The sequence below is a fragment of the Cydia splendana genome, chromosome 5 (genome assembly GCF_910591565.1).
Source record: "Cydia splendana chromosome 5, ilCydSple1.2, whole genome shotgun sequence".
Classification (NCBI taxonomy): Eukaryota; Metazoa; Arthropoda; class Insecta; order Lepidoptera; family Tortricidae; genus Cydia; species Cydia splendana.
Window position 1 is genome coordinate 15,728,624 of NC_085964.1, and position 19,141 is coordinate 15,747,764.

The window sequence follows — 19,141 nt, forward strand, 5'->3', positions numbered from 1 at the left end:
CCACTTGTAACAGCACCAGTCATGGGACATTTAAGAGGAAATTTGGAGTATTTGTGATATTTCCCTGATACATGTAAATGGTCTACCGCTTAGCGTGTTACAAGATGAATGTCCTATCCTCCTATCCCGTCTTTCATATTTCAGGCGTGTTGTATCAAAGATACTGCAATTAGTTTCCACATACCTACTTAACAAATTAAAACTAAGTTTTTTTTCTCCAGTCATGGACACCAAAGCTCCAGTAATGGAACCCCTGTAATGGACGTGGATCCAGTAATGGGCCCCCTATAATGGACATTGCTCTATCAGTAAGTACAAAATATTGAAATGGGGAATAAGTTATGGCAAAAAAATCAATTTTTGGTGTAAGCTTTTATCGCTGAATGTATTTTTCTTTCCACAGACAATTATTATTGTATTAGACCCATCGAGACAATTCTAATATACCCAAACACAATTAGTTAGCGTTTATCGCAGAGTTCCCATGGCCACCTACTGTCTTCATCATCAGATCAGGTCCATGTTATCATAATATTGCATTATCATCCGATTTGCATACTTAATTACGTATACAAAATTTCAACGCAATCGGAAATCGGAAAGTGGGTCAAATTCAGCTACCAAGATTTGACCCACACTAACTAACAGGGCAAGTTAAATAAAAGTTTGGAAAAACGATATTAATTTATCCGAAGTCCGAGCATACCACCTGGGCCTATTTTATAAAGCTACAAGTTACAATTTACAAGCGGAAGTCTCTTTCTAACCCTATGTGTTAGAACGAGACTTCCGCTTGTAAATTGTAGCTTGTAGCTTTATAAAAAAGGCCACTGGTTGACATATTTCGTAACTACATTTTACTTCTGTATTGTTTAAACATGAAATTATGGCATGGCAAGCATCATTATGTCAATTGTCCCATCATGGGAGGTATGCAGTTTTACAGCTCCTATAATGGGATTGGGCCAAATACCACTATTTTTTTACATCTGTGGAGTCACAACATAGTGTGTTGTATATACCTTATCTCATGGTAAATGCAATTAACAAAACACATTCTAGTTTTCATCAAGTATTAATTAATTAAAATTTAATAAATTAACTCACCTCTTTTAGCGAAGTTGTTAAGAATTCTTAGTGGTATTTTTTTTCAGTGACACGACAACTTTTGGATTGACTCCAATTTCTTAAAAAGTAACCGAGAATTCAATCTGAAACAGCTCTAGGACTCTTATTTATGATAAAATATAGCCAGTGTTTATAAATTACTTTTAGATACTTATTTTAGCGGATTAATGGTTTTTTGTCCCATTACCGGTTCCACGTCCAGTATAGGGTTATTCGATTTGTTGAGAAAAAGTTTTCAAATGGAGAGTAGTACCTGCCCATGGTGTATTTCGCGCCAGTATCGTATGTCCTGGTTTTGGTGTTTCCAGCCTATTCCGAGAGTATGTCGGGAAGTATGTCTTGTAAAGACGCCTACAATTAAAAGGCAAGCAATGTAACATGTTTTACTATTTTAGGCACCTTTAACGCAAACCGCCAAACTATTGGATATGGACTATTGAATGCGTGATTGCTCTATGCTAGTATTTTTGTAAGAGTCCTTTGAACCCTTCGATTTTCTTAGTAGGTATTATACCGGCATCTTGCAAGTGACAATGCAAGGCTTGCAAGGGACTCCCTAGTCTGCACGAGGCCTGCTCGGCAACTTAATCTTCACAGAGTTTTCACGACAACGGTTGTCATTTAACCTTCCAACCCAGAGGGAAAACTAGATGTTAGGATTAGTGATTGATGAGGTTTAGTCGGCGCTCCTCCCTGATGCTGTATTCCTTCACCGAAAATCGTCTGATCAAACTATGTTTCATACATAAGCTATTCCTTGAAACTCACTCGTACAGTCACCTGCCATAATATGCTACACAACGAAGGCCGCAAAAATATTTGACACTATCTTATTTGTAGAGCCATAATAGCGTGTCACATGTTTTTAAAGCCTTCGCCGAAAAGTAACATATTATTGCAGGTGACTGACTGTACCAGCCAGGATTCGAACCCTATATCTAAGTTCTCCACCGACAAGAACAAAGCTCTTAAGTTATGATGATAATGATGATCTAAGTACTATGATTATTAAATTGTATTTACCTATCCGCTTAAATCGTGAGCAAAATGAGCTATACCAACAATCTAAGGTCATACGCCTCCAGTAAGTACATGATGAAAAAATTCAGTGTACCCGAATTTTTCTACGTGAACTTACATGTTTGGCCGATGGCCGTAGAGTTCAAAATAAAACACTTATCATGATTTAGAAAACATTTCATTACTTTCTCTCACATTTTACGATATCAGATCACATTATTGTCTGTTTCTTTAGGAGCCCCCACATACAAGTATAATGCAATCATGTATATGCTATTTACAGTAGACATTAGGATGCTTAAGTACATAGGACATGGAGAAAACTATTTTCTGGTTTCCGAAAAGACGTTTCTATAATCAGTAATTTAAAACTAATTATAGCTATCATTGGAATACTTTGTCTTATGTTACTTTAATTTGCTACCTATGTCATTGTCATGTTCTCACTTTAATGTATAAATACGATTCTACACTTTACTATCTACATATGGTCCTTTCAGCCCCTTTTTTTACAAACCAGAATCAACTGTTTGAGTATTCTCAGCTTCAGTCAGCGTCTGGCATGCATTTAATAATTCTTATCCTGATAATCTTAAATTTAATCACAGTCTTATTTGTCCCTTTCCAATCTTCTCGTATTCTTCTGGTCCTAATGGTAGGTACTTGCCTAGTTTTAAATCTAAATAGTATAATTTATCTTTTATTACTGATGGGTTGAATCCTTCTTTTTGTAAATCCACCTTCTTCATCTTGAACGTGCCTGGAAACAAAAATATTATTCTGTTATAGGTTACGTTTCAAACTAAAACATATTTTGTTGTGGGCGCCAAACCGATCTCTTGTAACGCCGTGGCGCAAATACAAATTTAAATACGGTGCGGTAAGTAATTTACTTAAGGTTTCATTTTTCTCCAATTTAATGGTTTTCTCCCTCCGTATCACTACATGCCTGTCACTGTCACTTAACACATCTTGTCATATATACACACGTTCAGTGTGTACAATTAACACAATGAATACAAACTTGTATTAGGATGATGAATTTAGCTTACCCGTCATATCTACGCTGGTCATGACCCGCATGAAGACAGGGCGCGCGTACGCCGGCAGGTCCTTCGCGATCCGCTTAGCCAGCTGATCGAGGTCTAGAGTTCCCTCGGTGTCCACGATGCCACACATGCCCGCTCGTCCTTCAATGTTTGGGACCTGGAATATTAATGGACAATGATAAAACACTCCGTGTTCAAAATTAACGTACTGCACCAACACGTACGGACATTGCTTGATTTGCTAGGCAAGAAAACGTTTCAAAAGAAAAAGAAAAGTCCTAGATAATCAACGTGTTTACTCCTACTTAACTAAGTAGTCAATGAAAATGTTTATGTAGCAGTAGCCGTCGAACTGAACCACATATGTATATGATGACATTGATGACTCTTAATAGAAATAAAATACAATTTATGTTGGTCGGTTCTTAATCTGAATTCAATACTGATGGCAAAGCTTACCTCTACTCCATAAACAACAGCGTCTCTCTGATCAGCGACGCGGGACACGGCGGACTCCACCTCGGTGGTGCTGACGTTCTCGCCGCGCCAGCGGAATGTGTCCCCGGTTCGATCTCGGAAATACAAGTAACCCAACTCGTCTGCCACTAGGATGTCGCCTGTAATGTAATGACATATTGGGTCAATGGAGAAGCTCATTAAACCAGGCCTTAGAATATACGTTAGCATCAGCATCCGCATGTTAATCAATATCTAGTAAGGCCAAGTCCCAATTACGAGTATTTGACCATTTCAAGTTATTGACTTTATCTGAGCTGTTTTTGTGAAAGACACGTTAAACCGTTTATTTTAACTCGTATATTACGATCAGTCGCCTAACAGAGTTAGAACCTTCAGACGGCTTGAAAACTTCTGACTGTTTAACGTTACATTCGCACTTGATAATAGCCGGAAATATAAGTTTTAAATTTTCTTGAAAGTTCCGTACACTCCATAAAAACCAGGGTCTAGCCCTCGGCAGTTATTAGGTGCCTTACCGACTGACCGAATAAGCTTAAGGCTTATTTCTTTACTCTGAAATCTAAAACACTGCCTCTTCCCAAAGTAACCTAACAGACCATGCTGACCAGCTAATCCAAAGTAAATTTCACCTGATATGAAAGCGGAGTCTCCACGAGTGAAAACGTCTCTGACTATCTTCTTGTCCGAAGCTGCTTTATCAGCGTAACCGAGGAATGCTCTCGAGGGGTTATTGGGCTGGATCTTACCGATGAACACTCCAGGCTCGTTCGGTTTGGCCAACTACATTATACAAAAAATCGTTATTACAAAAAAAAATGGATGAAGAAGCTGAATGTGACAACACCGATTTAAGCCATAATACTTTACTCTCTTCTATATATCTCTTCTATATTTCGTTTATCGAGTTTTCGAGGCTAATTAGAACTGCCTCAATAATGTCAATAAGTTATGATGTGCAAAATATGGCCCCTTTTGCCAAGCCTAGATATTTTTGCTTTTGTTATCTAAGTCCTTTCCTCACCTGACATAAACCTCGCGAGTTCCTGATAGGTTCCCCAGTTTCTTGGTCAACTTTTAGAATAGCAATTGGATATATTGCAGGTATGATCCTGGATACAAATCCAATCGCTCCTGTCTTGTTGTTTATATTCACTGAAAGTAAGAAATTAATACGGTTTTCACTGAGTTTTCAACGATAGAATCCATTTTGGGAAAAATTTCATGGTGAGCTAAACTCTTGTAAAATAGATACATATTTGTTATAATCATAATAGTTATATACCTATTGAAGGAAAATGAACCAGGGTACCACTAGGTTACTTACCTATATTAGCATTTCCTTCAGTGGCACCATAGAACTCGACAACTCTCTTTATGTTAAACCGAGTTACAAATTCCGTCCATATCTGCGAAAGGCAAGAATATTTTTATAGGTACAATCACTCAGTCGTTTTTAAATTTTCATAATTTGTAGATTTATTTTTATCCCAAGCAACAAATCTCAGTTTGGCGATTTTTTTGAAGAGTTTTTTTTCTCTTTAAATAGGTATATAGTACCGGCAAACAATTTGTCTGTAATTTTGTCGCTAATTTATAAACAATTCAAATTAGAATGTTCTTATTGTCAAACGAGTGGTTTTTGCCTGGAAATAGTGGAAAAAGCACATTTACTTACAGCTGGTCTCATTCCATTGCCATATACCCGACGGACTTTGTGCTGCTTGTCAGTGGGTGCTGGTGGAGTGGACAGGATGTACCGACACATTTCACCAATGTAATGTGCTGCCTGAAAATTGTACATATACAATTTTAGAATGTTATAACATTTTTGGGAGAAGGAGAGAGAACATAGGGGACCATAAAAGTTTGGTATGAACTTTATTGTGAAACGTACGTAAAGTAGAAGAAATTTGAGCAATTGCTGTAATGGCAGATGGAAGTCAAAATTTGTGGACCGACAAAAGTTAAAAGGTACATCGTGATAATTTTTGGGAAAATGTAGATCAGACATAATGACATGACGTTCTAAGTATACCTACTTACGGTGGCATTATATTTGATGCAATCCGGGAAGTAGGCAGAAGCCGAGAACTTGGTCCTCAAAACAATGGTGCATCCGAAGATCATTGCTTGGCCCATCGTTATGCAGCCTCCTGCAGAGTGGTACAGCGGCATTGGGCAGTAGATGATGTCCTTACTGCTCAGTCCACCAAGATAATGAATGCCAGATGCCATGAACGTCATTCTGAAAAAGTAGAAAAAGCTATTTTTTAAACCTCTCAACTTAGAGATTGTAACTGACTTCTGACTAATAATGTACCCTTAAATTGAAATAAACAGATTTTTTTTAATTACGTTGCTAAACAATGGATATTCCATAATATTCTAAAATGACGGTGACGGGGTGACTGACCTTACCTAGGTACTTGTATTTTTAACATGTCACTCAAACTAATATACCTAAACGTCTGAGTGTTCGTCACTGTCCTGGTACAATTGGCAATAACGCTGTAGGTATTGTGAAATAAAGAAAATGATATTTTATTCCCTAAGTATATACATATACTTGAATTGTGTAAGTGTTAAGAGGGATATCAGAAACTAGAATAATTATACTTATCATTATTCAACAACATTCTTATGGCGACAAAAGTGTCAATCTTATGTACCTTAATGTATCAATTAAAAGGCTAAATGGATGTTCAGATTACCTTGACGAAGAAATAACAGCAGCTTTCGGCAGGCCGGTAGTTCCAGATGTATAGATATACAACATCTTGCCGTTGAATCCATCTCCATCGGAGAACGTCCAGGGTGCCGGAGGAGTCGACTCCAGCATAGCTGTGAAGTCATTGTTGGACTCAACCAGCCTCACTCCGTCGCCGGACGTGTTCAGCGGACGACGGGTGTACTTCAACAGTTTTATGGATGGATCAAGCTCATTGGCAATGTCGCTGATGGCTGGAAATAAAATTTTTCGCATGATTTTAGCTTTAATTGTAACAGGAATGTGTTAGATGTAGTTATGAAATATAGTTAAATTAAATACTTATTAGTGACAAAATGAAACAAATATTAGTGGTGGTAGTTGCTATAGCTGTTCCAAATTTTAGGTATCTACGTCAAACGGTCTCTGAGAAAAACGCATTCAACTGATTTGCAAGACCGAAGTGATCCCATAAGTGGTCCGTGAACAAAGTTTTGTACGGACCACTAAAAATGAATCTTTTATAGACAATAAAAATATTGATTACAAAAGATGCAATTGTTTTTCTGCTAACTTAACTCAGAATTGCTTAGGTACCTAAATGATGACTAAATGATGATGATGACGTATTAATTAATAAGGGGTCAGAGGGCACCTGATCAGCAGCTTCCTAGCTAATTACCACGTCCTTAACGCCCTATGAATTTAATGCACAAGCTGATTAAGCCTTCGACCGAAAAACCTATTTTACTGACCTGACTCAAACTCGCTCCCGTAAATGACGACGTTGCAGTCAGCGATTTTGATAGAGTGTATCAACGCAGTGCCGGTCTGATTAGTGTTGATAAGAGGGGACACGGCACCCAGCCGGGCAACTCCCAACCAAGTGCTCGGCATGTCAGGACAGTTGTTCATCATAACGCCCACCACGTCCCGCGACTTTACGCCCTGCGCCTTAAGGACCGCTGATACTCGCAAGCTGAACTCCTCGACCTAGAAAAAAAGCTTGTTATACAACTAAGTCACGACAATTACGAGTGTGCTCTATGATATGATAATTAAGACACAGGTTCTTATCTCGCGGTTGACATTGACCTTTCCTAGCTTTTTTTCTGCCGAAGCTAAGGTATATGGATTCATCGACACAAAATTCAGAAATATTTCGTGGGTTCCACTATTGTAAAACTGCGCGATGCGTGATGTAGGTAGGTACTTCTAAAAGTCTAAGTTTTATAGTCTTGTTCTATTAAATCCGACGAAGTGTAAGTCTACAAAGATAAAGTATTGTATTCTAAGGCATGCGCCTGCATAGGAACGGATGGGAAAACATATTCATGTTAAAATTACCCCCATTTCTTTCGCCGAATCAGGCTTCAGCTAAATCAGAATGTTCTGCAAACCAAGGGTTTTCGTGCAATTCTGCACATATTCAAAGGCACGATTTGCACGTTGAAGTAGGTAATTAACACCTCGGGTCATGTCAAGGCTGGGTCTTATTGTTACTCAGTTGTCACTTAGTCGTTAATTGTACAACTCCTCGTACCTGTTGAAAGGTCCACGTTTCATCTTCGAAGAGGAAGCAGGCTTTGTTTGGATGTTTCTTGACGAGCTGATGGAAGATGTCCGGCATCACCCAATTCCTCTTGGTGAACTTTTTATACAGACGCAAGACTTTAATGTAGCAAAACAAGGCTCTGAAATATAAAGAGTTAGTTTGGTGTATTTTTGGCGACAGTTCTCACAACAAATAGAGCTGTATAGGTGATTCTAAAGACGGTATTAATACTTTTTTCATTACTTATATTACATATTTTGCAAATATAGTTTGGATCACTACAGTTGTTAACATAAAAAATTGTAAAAGGGACATTCGTTTATATTTTCGTCTGTTTACGAAGGGTATTAATTTACGATTACGATTAAGTACTAGCTAAATTACAAAACACGTACGAGAAATCCCTCTTCGCCGTCCTCAGGGCGATGTAGATCCATCTCCAATGGAAGAGTATTACGTAGACCACGACAAGTATGGCTAGGACTATGAGGCTCGTCTGCCAATCCTGGAAGACCCACGTGACCGTGCAGGCGGCCACGACTACGCCTACCGCGAGCACTGTGGCTATTATCCGACCCCATGGCGTGGGTTCGTCGGATATCAGATGATTTTTTCCGGTCTCTAAATCGTTGCCATTTAGTTTCACCTGAAATAAATAAATAGTGAGACAATTAAAAAAGGCAATGCTAATCAAGACGTTAATTAGGGTTCCATATCAAAAAGGTGAATACATTTTAAAGGAATATAACTAAGTACTTACTTAAAGTATCTGTCCTGTTTTTTTTAAATAAATAAAAATCATTTCTGAACAAAATTTATTTTCTTGAAATATCTATTAGTCAAACTAAAAGCATTATCTTTGAAAAAAATATGTAAGAAACTTTCGGAATTCATGCTCAAATGGTAGGTATAATTCTCTCTTACGCAGATCTATGTATGTACCATCACGCTCCGCGATTGTTATGCCATTTAGCCCATTTAGGGTCCTAGCTAAATTGGTGGTACATGTTACGAACTTACGAATCTAGGGGTCAAGCACACTAGGCGCATCAGAACTAGGTATCAGTAGGTAAAGTACATAGATATATCTACGAAATGTTTTGATTTGCATACATTCTAGATTATTCAGTTTTAGTCATTGGAAGATCCGGTTTAAATAATGCTAAAGTCTCGAGACTTCGTTAATACTATGATGACATAATATACAGATTATAGATGAAATATTTTTATAGGTAATATTATTAAATTAAATATGTAATTGAAAAATTTGTAGGTACCTACTTGGTGGATGATCATGATCAAACTAAGCTTTTTTATCGTCGTTTTTTAAGGTTGTCGAAATCCTACAATAAATACCTACTGTGTGACTGTGATGGAATCTAATCAATAAAATACAAATCACTCATTGTAACAAATTGCCTATTTGTCGATTCAAAGCTCGAAATAGCAAATTTACGACAGGGCCACTCAAACATCCTTTCAATACAAAATGCGCTATTATAAATAGGGATCATTTATTGGGCGCTTTTATACTTTATCATGACTTTATCAGGGTCGCCGATGGTAACGACACGATTGATCTTCCGTCACGCGGGGACAAATATGTGTAGGTAATAGGTATGCAGTCGTATTTATACTATATCGCGAACTGTAACGATAAAACGTAGACGATATCGTCGACGATAGTGTAGAGACAGTGGCGGATTTGCCCTAAGGCCCAGTAGGCCCGGGCCTAGGGCGGCAAGATATTTAGGGGCGGCAAATTGTAACAAAAAATTCGCTGATGATAACAAGAAATAACTCAAAATGTAGTCAATATGATGAATGCTGAGAAAGGGGCGGCTACAGGGGCCTAGGGCGGCAAAGACTGTGCATTAGTGCAAAACCGCCACTGTGTAAAGAACCTGCCTATTCCATACAATCAGAGCTGGGCACCGTTAATCAAAAAGTTAACTTCGTTAATCGTTAATCCGTTAAATAAAAAGTTAACTTCGTTAAACGTTAAAACGTTACTTTTCAAAAGTTTTAACGGAAGTTAAAGTTAATCGTTAACTCGAAATCGTAAATATACGCAGTAAGAAATAAAACTAGGAGAAATAATCATAAATTTTGATTTTTATTAAAGACTAATCTACTAATTAACATGGTAATCCCCAACTAGCAAAAAAGTCTCAGATTGCGCACTTTATAAGAGTAGTGAGCTTATAGCGCTCTTATTTTTGTTTTGAACTTATCATCGCTCTTATACTAGTCTTAGACAAGCTAATACGCACTTTAGTAAGTTTAGTCTTATTACCTAGTCTTATATATGTATGTATATAAGAGCATTTTATAATACCATTATAAGCCTCTTGTGACATATGTGTCATAAATAGGATTATCTGTGGCAAGAGGGCACTCGCGAACATGGCGTCATTGAATACAATTATTGATTATAGTAAATAATCTTTTATTTAATATAAAGTACTGAATCCTTGTTCCATGCATACGAAACATGGTGTCAGGTGAAAACAGAGTATAACATCAAGAAGAAAAAACCTAAGTGGTAAATAGAAGTCTTTGTTAAGAAAATAAAACCTTTGTGGATCAAACAAAATGGAGGAAACGCCAGTAATGACCCTGGGCTTGCAGCCTCCTAAAGGATACAAGATTGAAGATGCGGAGGCTTGGAAAAAATACAAGCAGATGTTTAACTTATATATACAGGCCACGGATTTGGAACAGGGGACCGATGAAAAAAAGGTAGCCATTTTCTTAACCTGCGCGGGAGAAGACATTTTAGAGATTTACAATGGTATGAGTGACACTTCTACATTAAAATGGGCTGAGTTGCTTAAAAAGTTTGATGACCATTTTAAAAACAAAACTAACACCGTCGTGAACAGCTACAGATTTTATAATTTACGACAAGAGCCAGATGAACCGGTGGAACGATTTGTTTTAAGATTGAAGAATGCAGCCAAGACATGTAACTTTAAAGAAGAAGATAGAATGGTAAGAGATATGTTAGTGATAGGTGTGAGTGAGACGGGCATTAAGGAGAGATTGTTACGAGAGAAGGAACTGAGTTTGGATACGGCACTAGAATTATGCAAGGCTGCTGAATACAGCAAGAAAAATGTAAAAGAGCTGGAAGAAAAAGTACAGTCAGTAAATATGGTAAGAGAAAGTTCTCGTTATAGAAAAGATGTAAAGAAACCGATTCATTACAATTGCAGTTATTGTGGTAAGAAACATGAGCCAAGAAAATGTCCTGCGTATGGGAGAAGATGTACTGTGTGCAACATTTATAACCATTATGCAGAAATGTGTAGATTTAAGAAGAAAGAAGAGAAACCGCAGCAAAAACAAAGATCCACAAAAAACAAAGTTGATGGCATCAGGGAATCTACAAATGACAGCGACTGCAGTTCGGAAGACTTTGTAGTAGACTCTGTAAGTAGCTCAGATAGGTTACAATGGTATGAAGTAATAAATGTTGAAGGAGTAGATATAAAATTTAAACTGGATTCTGGTGCTGACTGTAGTACTTTATCACTGGAACTGTTTGAAAGCTTAAAATTAGACAAATGTAAACTCGGGGAACCCACAGTGTTAGTTGTTTATAATGAAGAAAAAATGAAAACTGTGGGATGTGTTAATTTAACCTGTACTGTTAGGGGAAAAAAGGGCAATGTAAGATTTACTGTTGTGGATATGCCTGTTAAACCAATCTTAGGCTTGCCTGATTGTGTCCAATTCAATTTAATAAAAAGAGTAGATGCTGTAGTCTCAGAAGAAAAGAATAAATTTGTAAAATTAAATGATGATGTGTTTAATGGGTTAGGCAATATAGGTATATATTCAATAAAGCTGAAAGAGAATTCAGAGCCAGTAGTTAAGCCTATTAGAAGAGTTCCACAGACTATAAAGGAAAGACTTAAAGAAACTTTAAATAATTATGAAAGTAGAGGAATAATTGAAAAAGTAGAAGGACCTACAGCATGGTGCAACAATCTTGTCATTGTAGAAAAACCAGATAAGTCACTTAGGTTATGCTTAGACCCCAAAGAGTTGAATAAAGCCATTCTTCGAGAAAATTATCAAATTCCTTCACCTGAAGAAATATATAATTCACTTGCAGGTAAAAGTGTCTTCACAGTACTAGACATGAAGGATGGGTTTTTTCAAGTGAGTTTGGAGGATGAACAAAAACTCTGCACCTTCGGTACTCCCTTCGGAAGGTATTTTTTCAAGAGAATGCCATTCGGCATTTCTTCAGCTCCCGAGGTAATGCAAAGAATAAATACAGCCATATTTAGTGATATACAGGGGGTAAATGTGTATTATGATGACATAATTGTTGCGGGGGACAGTTTAGCAGACCATGATAAAATTTTAAGTGAAGTAATAGATAGGGCAAGGAAGTTCAATGTAAAATTTAATCCAAACAAAGTTCAGTATAGAAGTGATTTTGTTAAATATGTAGGGTTGTTAGTGTCAAAATCAGGAATTAAACCTGATCCTGAACATGTAAAGGCTATTGTGGACTTGAATGAACCAAAAAATGTTAAAGAACTACAAAAGTTTTTAGGTATGTGCAATTATTTAAGTAAGTTTATACCACAATACTCCAAAACAACTGAAAAACTTAGGGATCTATTAAAAAAAGATGTATTGTGGGATTGGGGTACAGCACAAAGTCAAGCTTTTGAAGAAATAAAAATGAAAATTAGTAAAGCCCCAACCTTAGATATTTTAAAGAGAGACGGTTTGGTGACTCTACAAACTGACAGCTCAAAAAGTGGCATGGGAGCTTGTCTTCTTCAAAATGGTAAACCAATATCTTTTTATTCTAGATGTTATACAGAATGTCAACAAAGATGGGCTCCCATCGAAAAAGAACTCTTTGCAGTTTGTCTTGCAATGGAAAAATATCACCAATTTGTCTACGGACGCAAAATAGTTGTTGAAACAGACCATAAGCCTTTAGTGGCGATAATGAATAAAGACATCAATAAAATTTCAGCCAGACTGCAAAGAATGGTTCTTAAACTTTTAAAATATGAATTTGACATTAAGTACATACCAGGTTCTCAAATGTATGTTGCTGACTATTTGTCTAGGCATTATAATTCAACAAATGGGCAAATAGAGCCAACACTTAAAGAGTTAGTGCATAGTGTAGAAACAGAAAAAGTGTATGGACTAGACAAAGACTTGCAAATATCAGAAAGTAAATTAAAAGAATTGCAAAATGAAACAAATAAAGATGGTAACTTGCAACAAATAAAGATGTGGTATAGTTCAGAATGGCCAAAAAATGATAGAAATATTTATGGTGTAGAATTAAAAAAGTTGTACAAATTAAGACATGAGTTGATGGTTACAGATAATATTGTATACTTTGGAAATATGGTCCTTGTTCCTAAAGCATTAAGGAAGGAAATGTTAGATATAATACACTCAGGGCATGCAGGTGTAGTAAAGTGTAAAAAGAGAGCTAGGAAAGTACTGTACTGGCCAGGAATGTCAAGAGATATAGAGGATTATGTGTTAGCATGTAAAGTATGTGAAAAGTACAGGATGTCAAACTGCAAACAGCCAATTATATCACATGAGATTCCTGATCTTCCTTTTAGTAAAGTAGGTATGGACATAGGGTACTATGCGGGTAAAGATTTTTTAGTGGTTGTAGATTACTTTTCAAAATGGATTGAGGTTGCAAAACTGAAAAACAAATCAACCACTAATATTATAGATGAGTTAATTAAGATATTTAGTACTCTAGGAATCCCTAGGCAAATAGTCAGTGACAATATGCCATTTGGTAGTTTTGAATTCATACAATTTGCAAAGAAGCATGGCATAGAATTAGTCAAGTCCAGTCCACATTATGCGCAATCAAATGGGCTAGCAGAGAAAGCTGTGGGGATTGTTAAAAATCTGATGAAAAAGTGTAATGAAAGTGGTTCTAATTTTGATTTAGCACTGTTACATTATAGAACCACTCCAGTAGCAAATTTGGATTACAGCCCATCAGAGTTGTTAATGAGCAGATTATTAAGAACAAATTTGCCCTGTTCCAAAGAAGTGTTAAAACCTAAGTTATGTGTAAATGTCAAAGATCAAATGTTAATTAATAATGAAAAATCTAGGGACAATTATAATAAAACTTCAAAAGCTAAGAAACCATTTCAAAGAGGGGAAGATGTAATTGTTCAAGATGTTAATAGAAGTAAGTGTTGGTATTCTGGTAAAATAGTGGATAAAGCCAGTGGACCTAGATCATTCATTGTTAAAAATGATAGGGGCAATTTAGTTAGGCGCAATGAAAAACATATTAGGCATAGTAGAAATAAGTTTATTGTTACAAATCAGTATAATATGCTGGACTCATCAGATGTAAGCCAGGCACTGCATGAGAGGGGTAGTCAGGGAAGACAAGATGCAATGGTGCCGCCTGCACCGGAGTCTCGTGCACATGTTCCTCTTCAACCGGTGCCAAATGTACCTGCACCCAACCCAGAGCCATTAGATTTGCCAGTAGTTACAAGGAAGGGAAGGTTGGTGAGGAAACCTGCCTACTTGGGCGAATTTGATTTAAGTTAAAATAACTTCTAGTGGCTCGAGAGCTTTTGTAATTAGTATAGTATCAATTAGCATAAGGGGGGGATGTGACATATGTGTCATAAATAGGATTATCTGTGGCAAGAGGGCACTCGCGAACATGGCGTCATTGAATACAATTATTGATTATAGTAAATAATCTTTTATTTAATATAAAGTACTGAATCCTTGTTCCATGCATACGAAACACCTCTCGCTCTTACAATAACATTTACTAAGTCTCATTGAACTTGAGAGTACCTGGTCTTATATCCACATTCTCTAAGTTCATTTGATCTTATAATAGACTTTCTAAATGCTATTATAAGAATGTAAGACTAATATCAACATGACATAATACTATTATGAGCCTCTCGCTCTTACAATAACATTTACTAAGTCTCATTGAACTTGAGAGTACTTGGTCTTATATCCACATTCTCTAAGTTCATTTGATCTTATATTAGACTTTCTAAATGCTATTATAAGAATGTAAGGCTAATATCAACATAGCATAATACTATTATAAGCCTCTTGCTCTTACAACAACATTTACGAAGTCTCATTGAACTTGAGAGTACGTGGTCTTATATCCACATTCTCTAAGTTCATTTGATCTTATATTAGACTTTATAAATGCTATTATAAGAATGTAAGACTAATATCAACATAGCATAATACTATTATAAGCCTCTTGCTCTTACAACAGCATTTACGAAGTCTCATTGAACTTGAGAGTACCTGGTCTTATATCCACATTCTCTTAGTTCATTTGATCTTATATTAGACTTTCTAAATGCTATTATAAGAATGTAAGACTAATATCAACATAGCATAATACTATTATAAGCCTCTTTCTCTTACAAAAACATTTACGAAGTCTCATTGAACTTGAGAGTACCTGGTCTTATATCCTCATTCTCTTAGTTCATTTGATTTTATATTAGATTTCTAAATGCTATTGTAAGAATGTAAGACTAATATCAACATAGCATAAGAACACTGTAAGTACGTACTTTTCTGATCTTACTAAAGCTATAATAAGATCAACAGCAGCACTTTAGTAAGATATTAGAGTGATATAAGATCAAGACACTTATATCACAAAAGAGAAGATCAATATAAGATGGTTTGATCTTAAATCGTTTTTAGGAACACTATTGTTAGTATAAGTAAAGCAAGGAACCGTAATTTATTCAACATGGCCACATCATTTGTATTCAGAATGCTTAAAATACTCTAATAGTGCGCTTGAAAAATACACCTACATCAATGGCTGACTATCAATACAAAATAAAGAAATAAAATAATTATAAAAATATTCAAATACCATATTTGAGTAGGCGCATGAAGTTTGAAGTGTAAAACAGGGTCTACTTTACAATAAATAATATTTTCCCATGTGAATACTTACCCTGAAACATAAACAGACGATGATAAACAGCACGTTATTATATTTAAACATAATTCATAAAAAGTTTGATAAACACTTACACTAATATGTTTTTGTCACGTTGCAGTTAATTTCACCCGTATATTTATACCTCACAAATAGAATGTTTCAAACCAAAATAAGCTTATTTAGGCTTACAAGATTCTAACGTTCGACCAGTATAAGCCTATGTAGGCTTACAAGATACTTACGTTCGACCAATATAAGCCTATGTAGGCTTACAAGATACTTACTCGTACGTAAAAGCGATATTAGCCTAAAGCAGCTTAATATAGTTTTGAAAAAGATTACTGTGAATGCAAACAACATTCAATTAGACTGATATTAGAACGATATTAAAATAAATACGCTTATGCTTTGTGCCCAAACCCGGGCTTATACGATGATATAAAATCAATATAAGAGCGACAAAATTGTAGTCTAGAGACTGTTGTTAGCGTGATTTTGCTAGTTGGGTCATTACTAATGAATAATAGCATAGCCAATAAATATATCATTCGCTAGCATCTGCCATAAGGTGCATGTGCCCCTTCATGAACATGAGCATATTAAAATTGTCGTCTGATAGCGACGCCCGTTTTGGAGAAAAAATATATTTTCCCGCCGAAAACAGGCGTTCCACAGCAGCACTCGATGTAGGGTTGCCAGATGGTCGGGATTTGGCGGGATTCTCCCGATTTTTAGCATGTGTTCCCGATTCCCGACAAAGTGAAAACTGTCCCGAAAAACAGCTTCACGTTATAAAACAATAATTTCAAGTTCCGAATGATGTAGTGCCAATAATGTAAAATATCTTGTTTTTAACACAATTAGGTACTTTAATTTGAATGTATTTTTTTTCCCGACTTAAGCCCCAAAATCCCGAAAAATTTATATTGTTTCCCGATAATAGCGCCTTTCGATCTGGCAACCCTAACTCGATGGTATACTAGTGTTATATTCGAGGCAGCGCGCGGCCTTGGTGTGAGTAGGTACTTAGGTATTAACGATTAACGGACTTAAGAAAAGTTAACGGAAGTTAAGAAGTCCGTTACAGGTTGTTAAAGTTAACTTAAAAGTTAATCCGTTACTCGAAAACTTAACTTCGTTAATTAACGATTAACGAGTTAATACCCAGCTATGCATACAATACACACTTCATACTTTTAGTCCCCTGTAAAATCGTGTTGTGTGGACGGCACGATAAATATAAGCGCGAATAACTACAATATTTCTTGTTAAATTATGCATGTATTTTTACACCTTTCTGACGCACAAAGGTAGATTCCAAAATTATGTAGGTAAGTAGCTAAACCGCGATGGGTATTTTATATTACCTACATAAATTGTGTATACAAGGCGTGACAGGAAAAATATACCATTATTTATCTTATTTGAAGACTTGATTTCCATTCCAACAACGTCAAAAAATTAATTTCTAGCTCATCTAAACTAAGTGCAGTTCCCATACAAATTGCAGTTGGGTTACAGTCCGTCTGTATCAGCTAGGGTTGCCAACTTTTTTTTGGTGGAATATAGTATTGTCCAGAATAAGGCATCAAAAACCTAGTACATTTCAAAAAAATATAGTACTTTTAGATAAAATACTAATCATGAGTGTAATATACGTTTAATCGGAAATATAGTATTGTAGCGTAATATATATTTTTCCAAAAGTATATAGTACAGAGAGCCAAAATATAGTACAATACTATATAATATAGTACGGTTGACAACCCTAGTATCAGCCCTAACTAAATGGACTTAATTTGCAAATTATAAAGTTATTACATAAACTATAGGTTAATGGAGGACCATCTATCTATCTGTTGTTAAATTAACGTAAATATATTTATTTGAAATATCCTCTACCTACTTATTATAGACTTTTTTAATAGGTACTGCAAAAAAAACCTTATTGGTTATGTTTTGGTTTCGAGGACACTTTTGTACATTATCATTTCGGTGTGTTTAGATCAAACATGTTATCTAGGTATCCAAGTATGTAAGTATTACCTGCTATTACCCACATTGTTTAATAAGAGATTATATCGCATCGAACTGAGTGGTAGGTATCATCATTCATCAGATATCGTTATTTGTGATTACCTATCCTAAACTGTGATTCTATCACCGTGTAATACAACTCATGGACAAGTTTAGATGAACGAAAAAAAAGGTGTAGGTAATTACTAATTATGAAATTACTTTACGTGCTTGCCAGTAATTAATTAAACCTTTTTTTTTGCGTTCCTCTAAATATGTCCATGAGTAGGTAAGTATCTCCTAAAAACTATTTTCATTTTTCGTGCTAGGGTCTTGGGCACCTCTTGCACTTACCTCTTTCAGATGGATTCCATTTGTCTTGTTCATATTGTCGTCGACAATCGCCTGCGACATGGTTGCGAGTCACGGCTCTTCGCACTTTACAGGATATGATACTTCTAAATATACCGCATTGGAAAAACGCAATGATTGAATTCCGGCAAGTTCTGAAACAAAAGGATTAAATTGGTCAATAAAGTACGTACTATTTTAACAATTCTACATAATTGGTGCCTAAGTATATTTACTTATAAAATAGGGTGCGCTCCCGGTACTGGTTTTCTATACAAAATCAATCTCGAAACCGAGAATTCCCGGTACTCGCCATACAATCTCAGTCTAACGAGCAATCTCTCTCTCTAATCATAACATATATTTAGGTGACTAACTTACAGAACAATTAAGTGTTCGATATGTCACACAAAAAATAGCTAGTTTCAATAGGTATTTTACCTATCTACACGTGCATAAAATCTTGTTTATCCTCTAATCGAGTATTGACCTCTTCGATACTGTAGCGAGTCTAGCGTCTATAATATTAAAGCTCTACAAATATCTCTGAACTCTACATGTCATTTTCTCGCTGTTGTTACTGGGATTTACCTGTTTCCCTCTTAGATTGCCTACTTCTGTATTTATCTAATGCAATTTGAAATCTTGAAAATTGCTAAGTTAGCTTTTCACTACATTCTATATATGCAGTAAAACCAGCATAAGAACTATAAGTTAAGATTCTGAAGGGACTACGCCAAGAGCGCATTTTAAGCGGAAAAGCATAATTAACCGTGTAGGTATGAATGAAAACAAGTTGTACAATGACGTGTTCCGCGAGAAATCGTATTTAACGTGATCGTATG

At 36.0% G+C, this 19,141-nt stretch overlaps 1 protein-coding gene and 1 long non-coding RNA gene across 2 annotated transcripts in view; one reads left to right on the forward strand and one right to left on the reverse strand.

The window, feature by feature from the left end:
- Window positions 1–2,310: 2,310 nt before the first annotated feature.
- The window catches only part of LOC134790794 (long-chain fatty acid transport protein 4-like), a 32,727-nt gene continuing 15,896 nt past the window's right edge, over window positions 2,311–19,141 (reverse strand). The window contains exons 2-14 of the mRNA XM_063761734.1: window positions 18,300–18,451; window positions 8,335–8,585; window positions 7,928–8,078; window positions 7,140–7,377; window positions 6,389–6,638; window positions 5,721–5,922; window positions 5,353–5,463; window positions 5,002–5,083; window positions 4,699–4,829; window positions 4,307–4,457; window positions 3,657–3,814; window positions 3,201–3,354; window positions 2,311–2,908 (exon numbers count right to left, since the gene is read on the reverse strand). Coding sequence (XP_063617804.1) covers window positions 2,751–2,908; window positions 3,201–3,354; window positions 3,657–3,814; window positions 4,307–4,457; window positions 4,699–4,829; window positions 5,002–5,083; window positions 5,353–5,463; window positions 5,721–5,922; window positions 6,389–6,638; window positions 7,140–7,377; window positions 7,928–8,078; window positions 8,335–8,585; window positions 18,300–18,359 — 2,097 coding nt within the window. The 5' untranslated portion in view covers window positions 18,360–18,451 and the 3' untranslated portion in view covers window positions 2,311–2,750. The remainder of the gene's footprint in view (window positions 2,909–3,200; window positions 3,355–3,656; window positions 3,815–4,306; window positions 4,458–4,698; window positions 4,830–5,001; window positions 5,084–5,352; window positions 5,464–5,720; window positions 5,923–6,388; window positions 6,639–7,139; window positions 7,378–7,927; window positions 8,079–8,334; window positions 8,586–18,299; window positions 18,452–19,141) is intronic.
- On the forward strand, window positions 10,583–12,693 carry LOC134790779 (uncharacterized). Its single transcript, XR_010144215.1, has 2 exons — window positions 10,583–11,374; window positions 12,063–12,693. It is a non-coding gene; the product is annotated as an uncharacterized LOC134790779 (long non-coding RNA).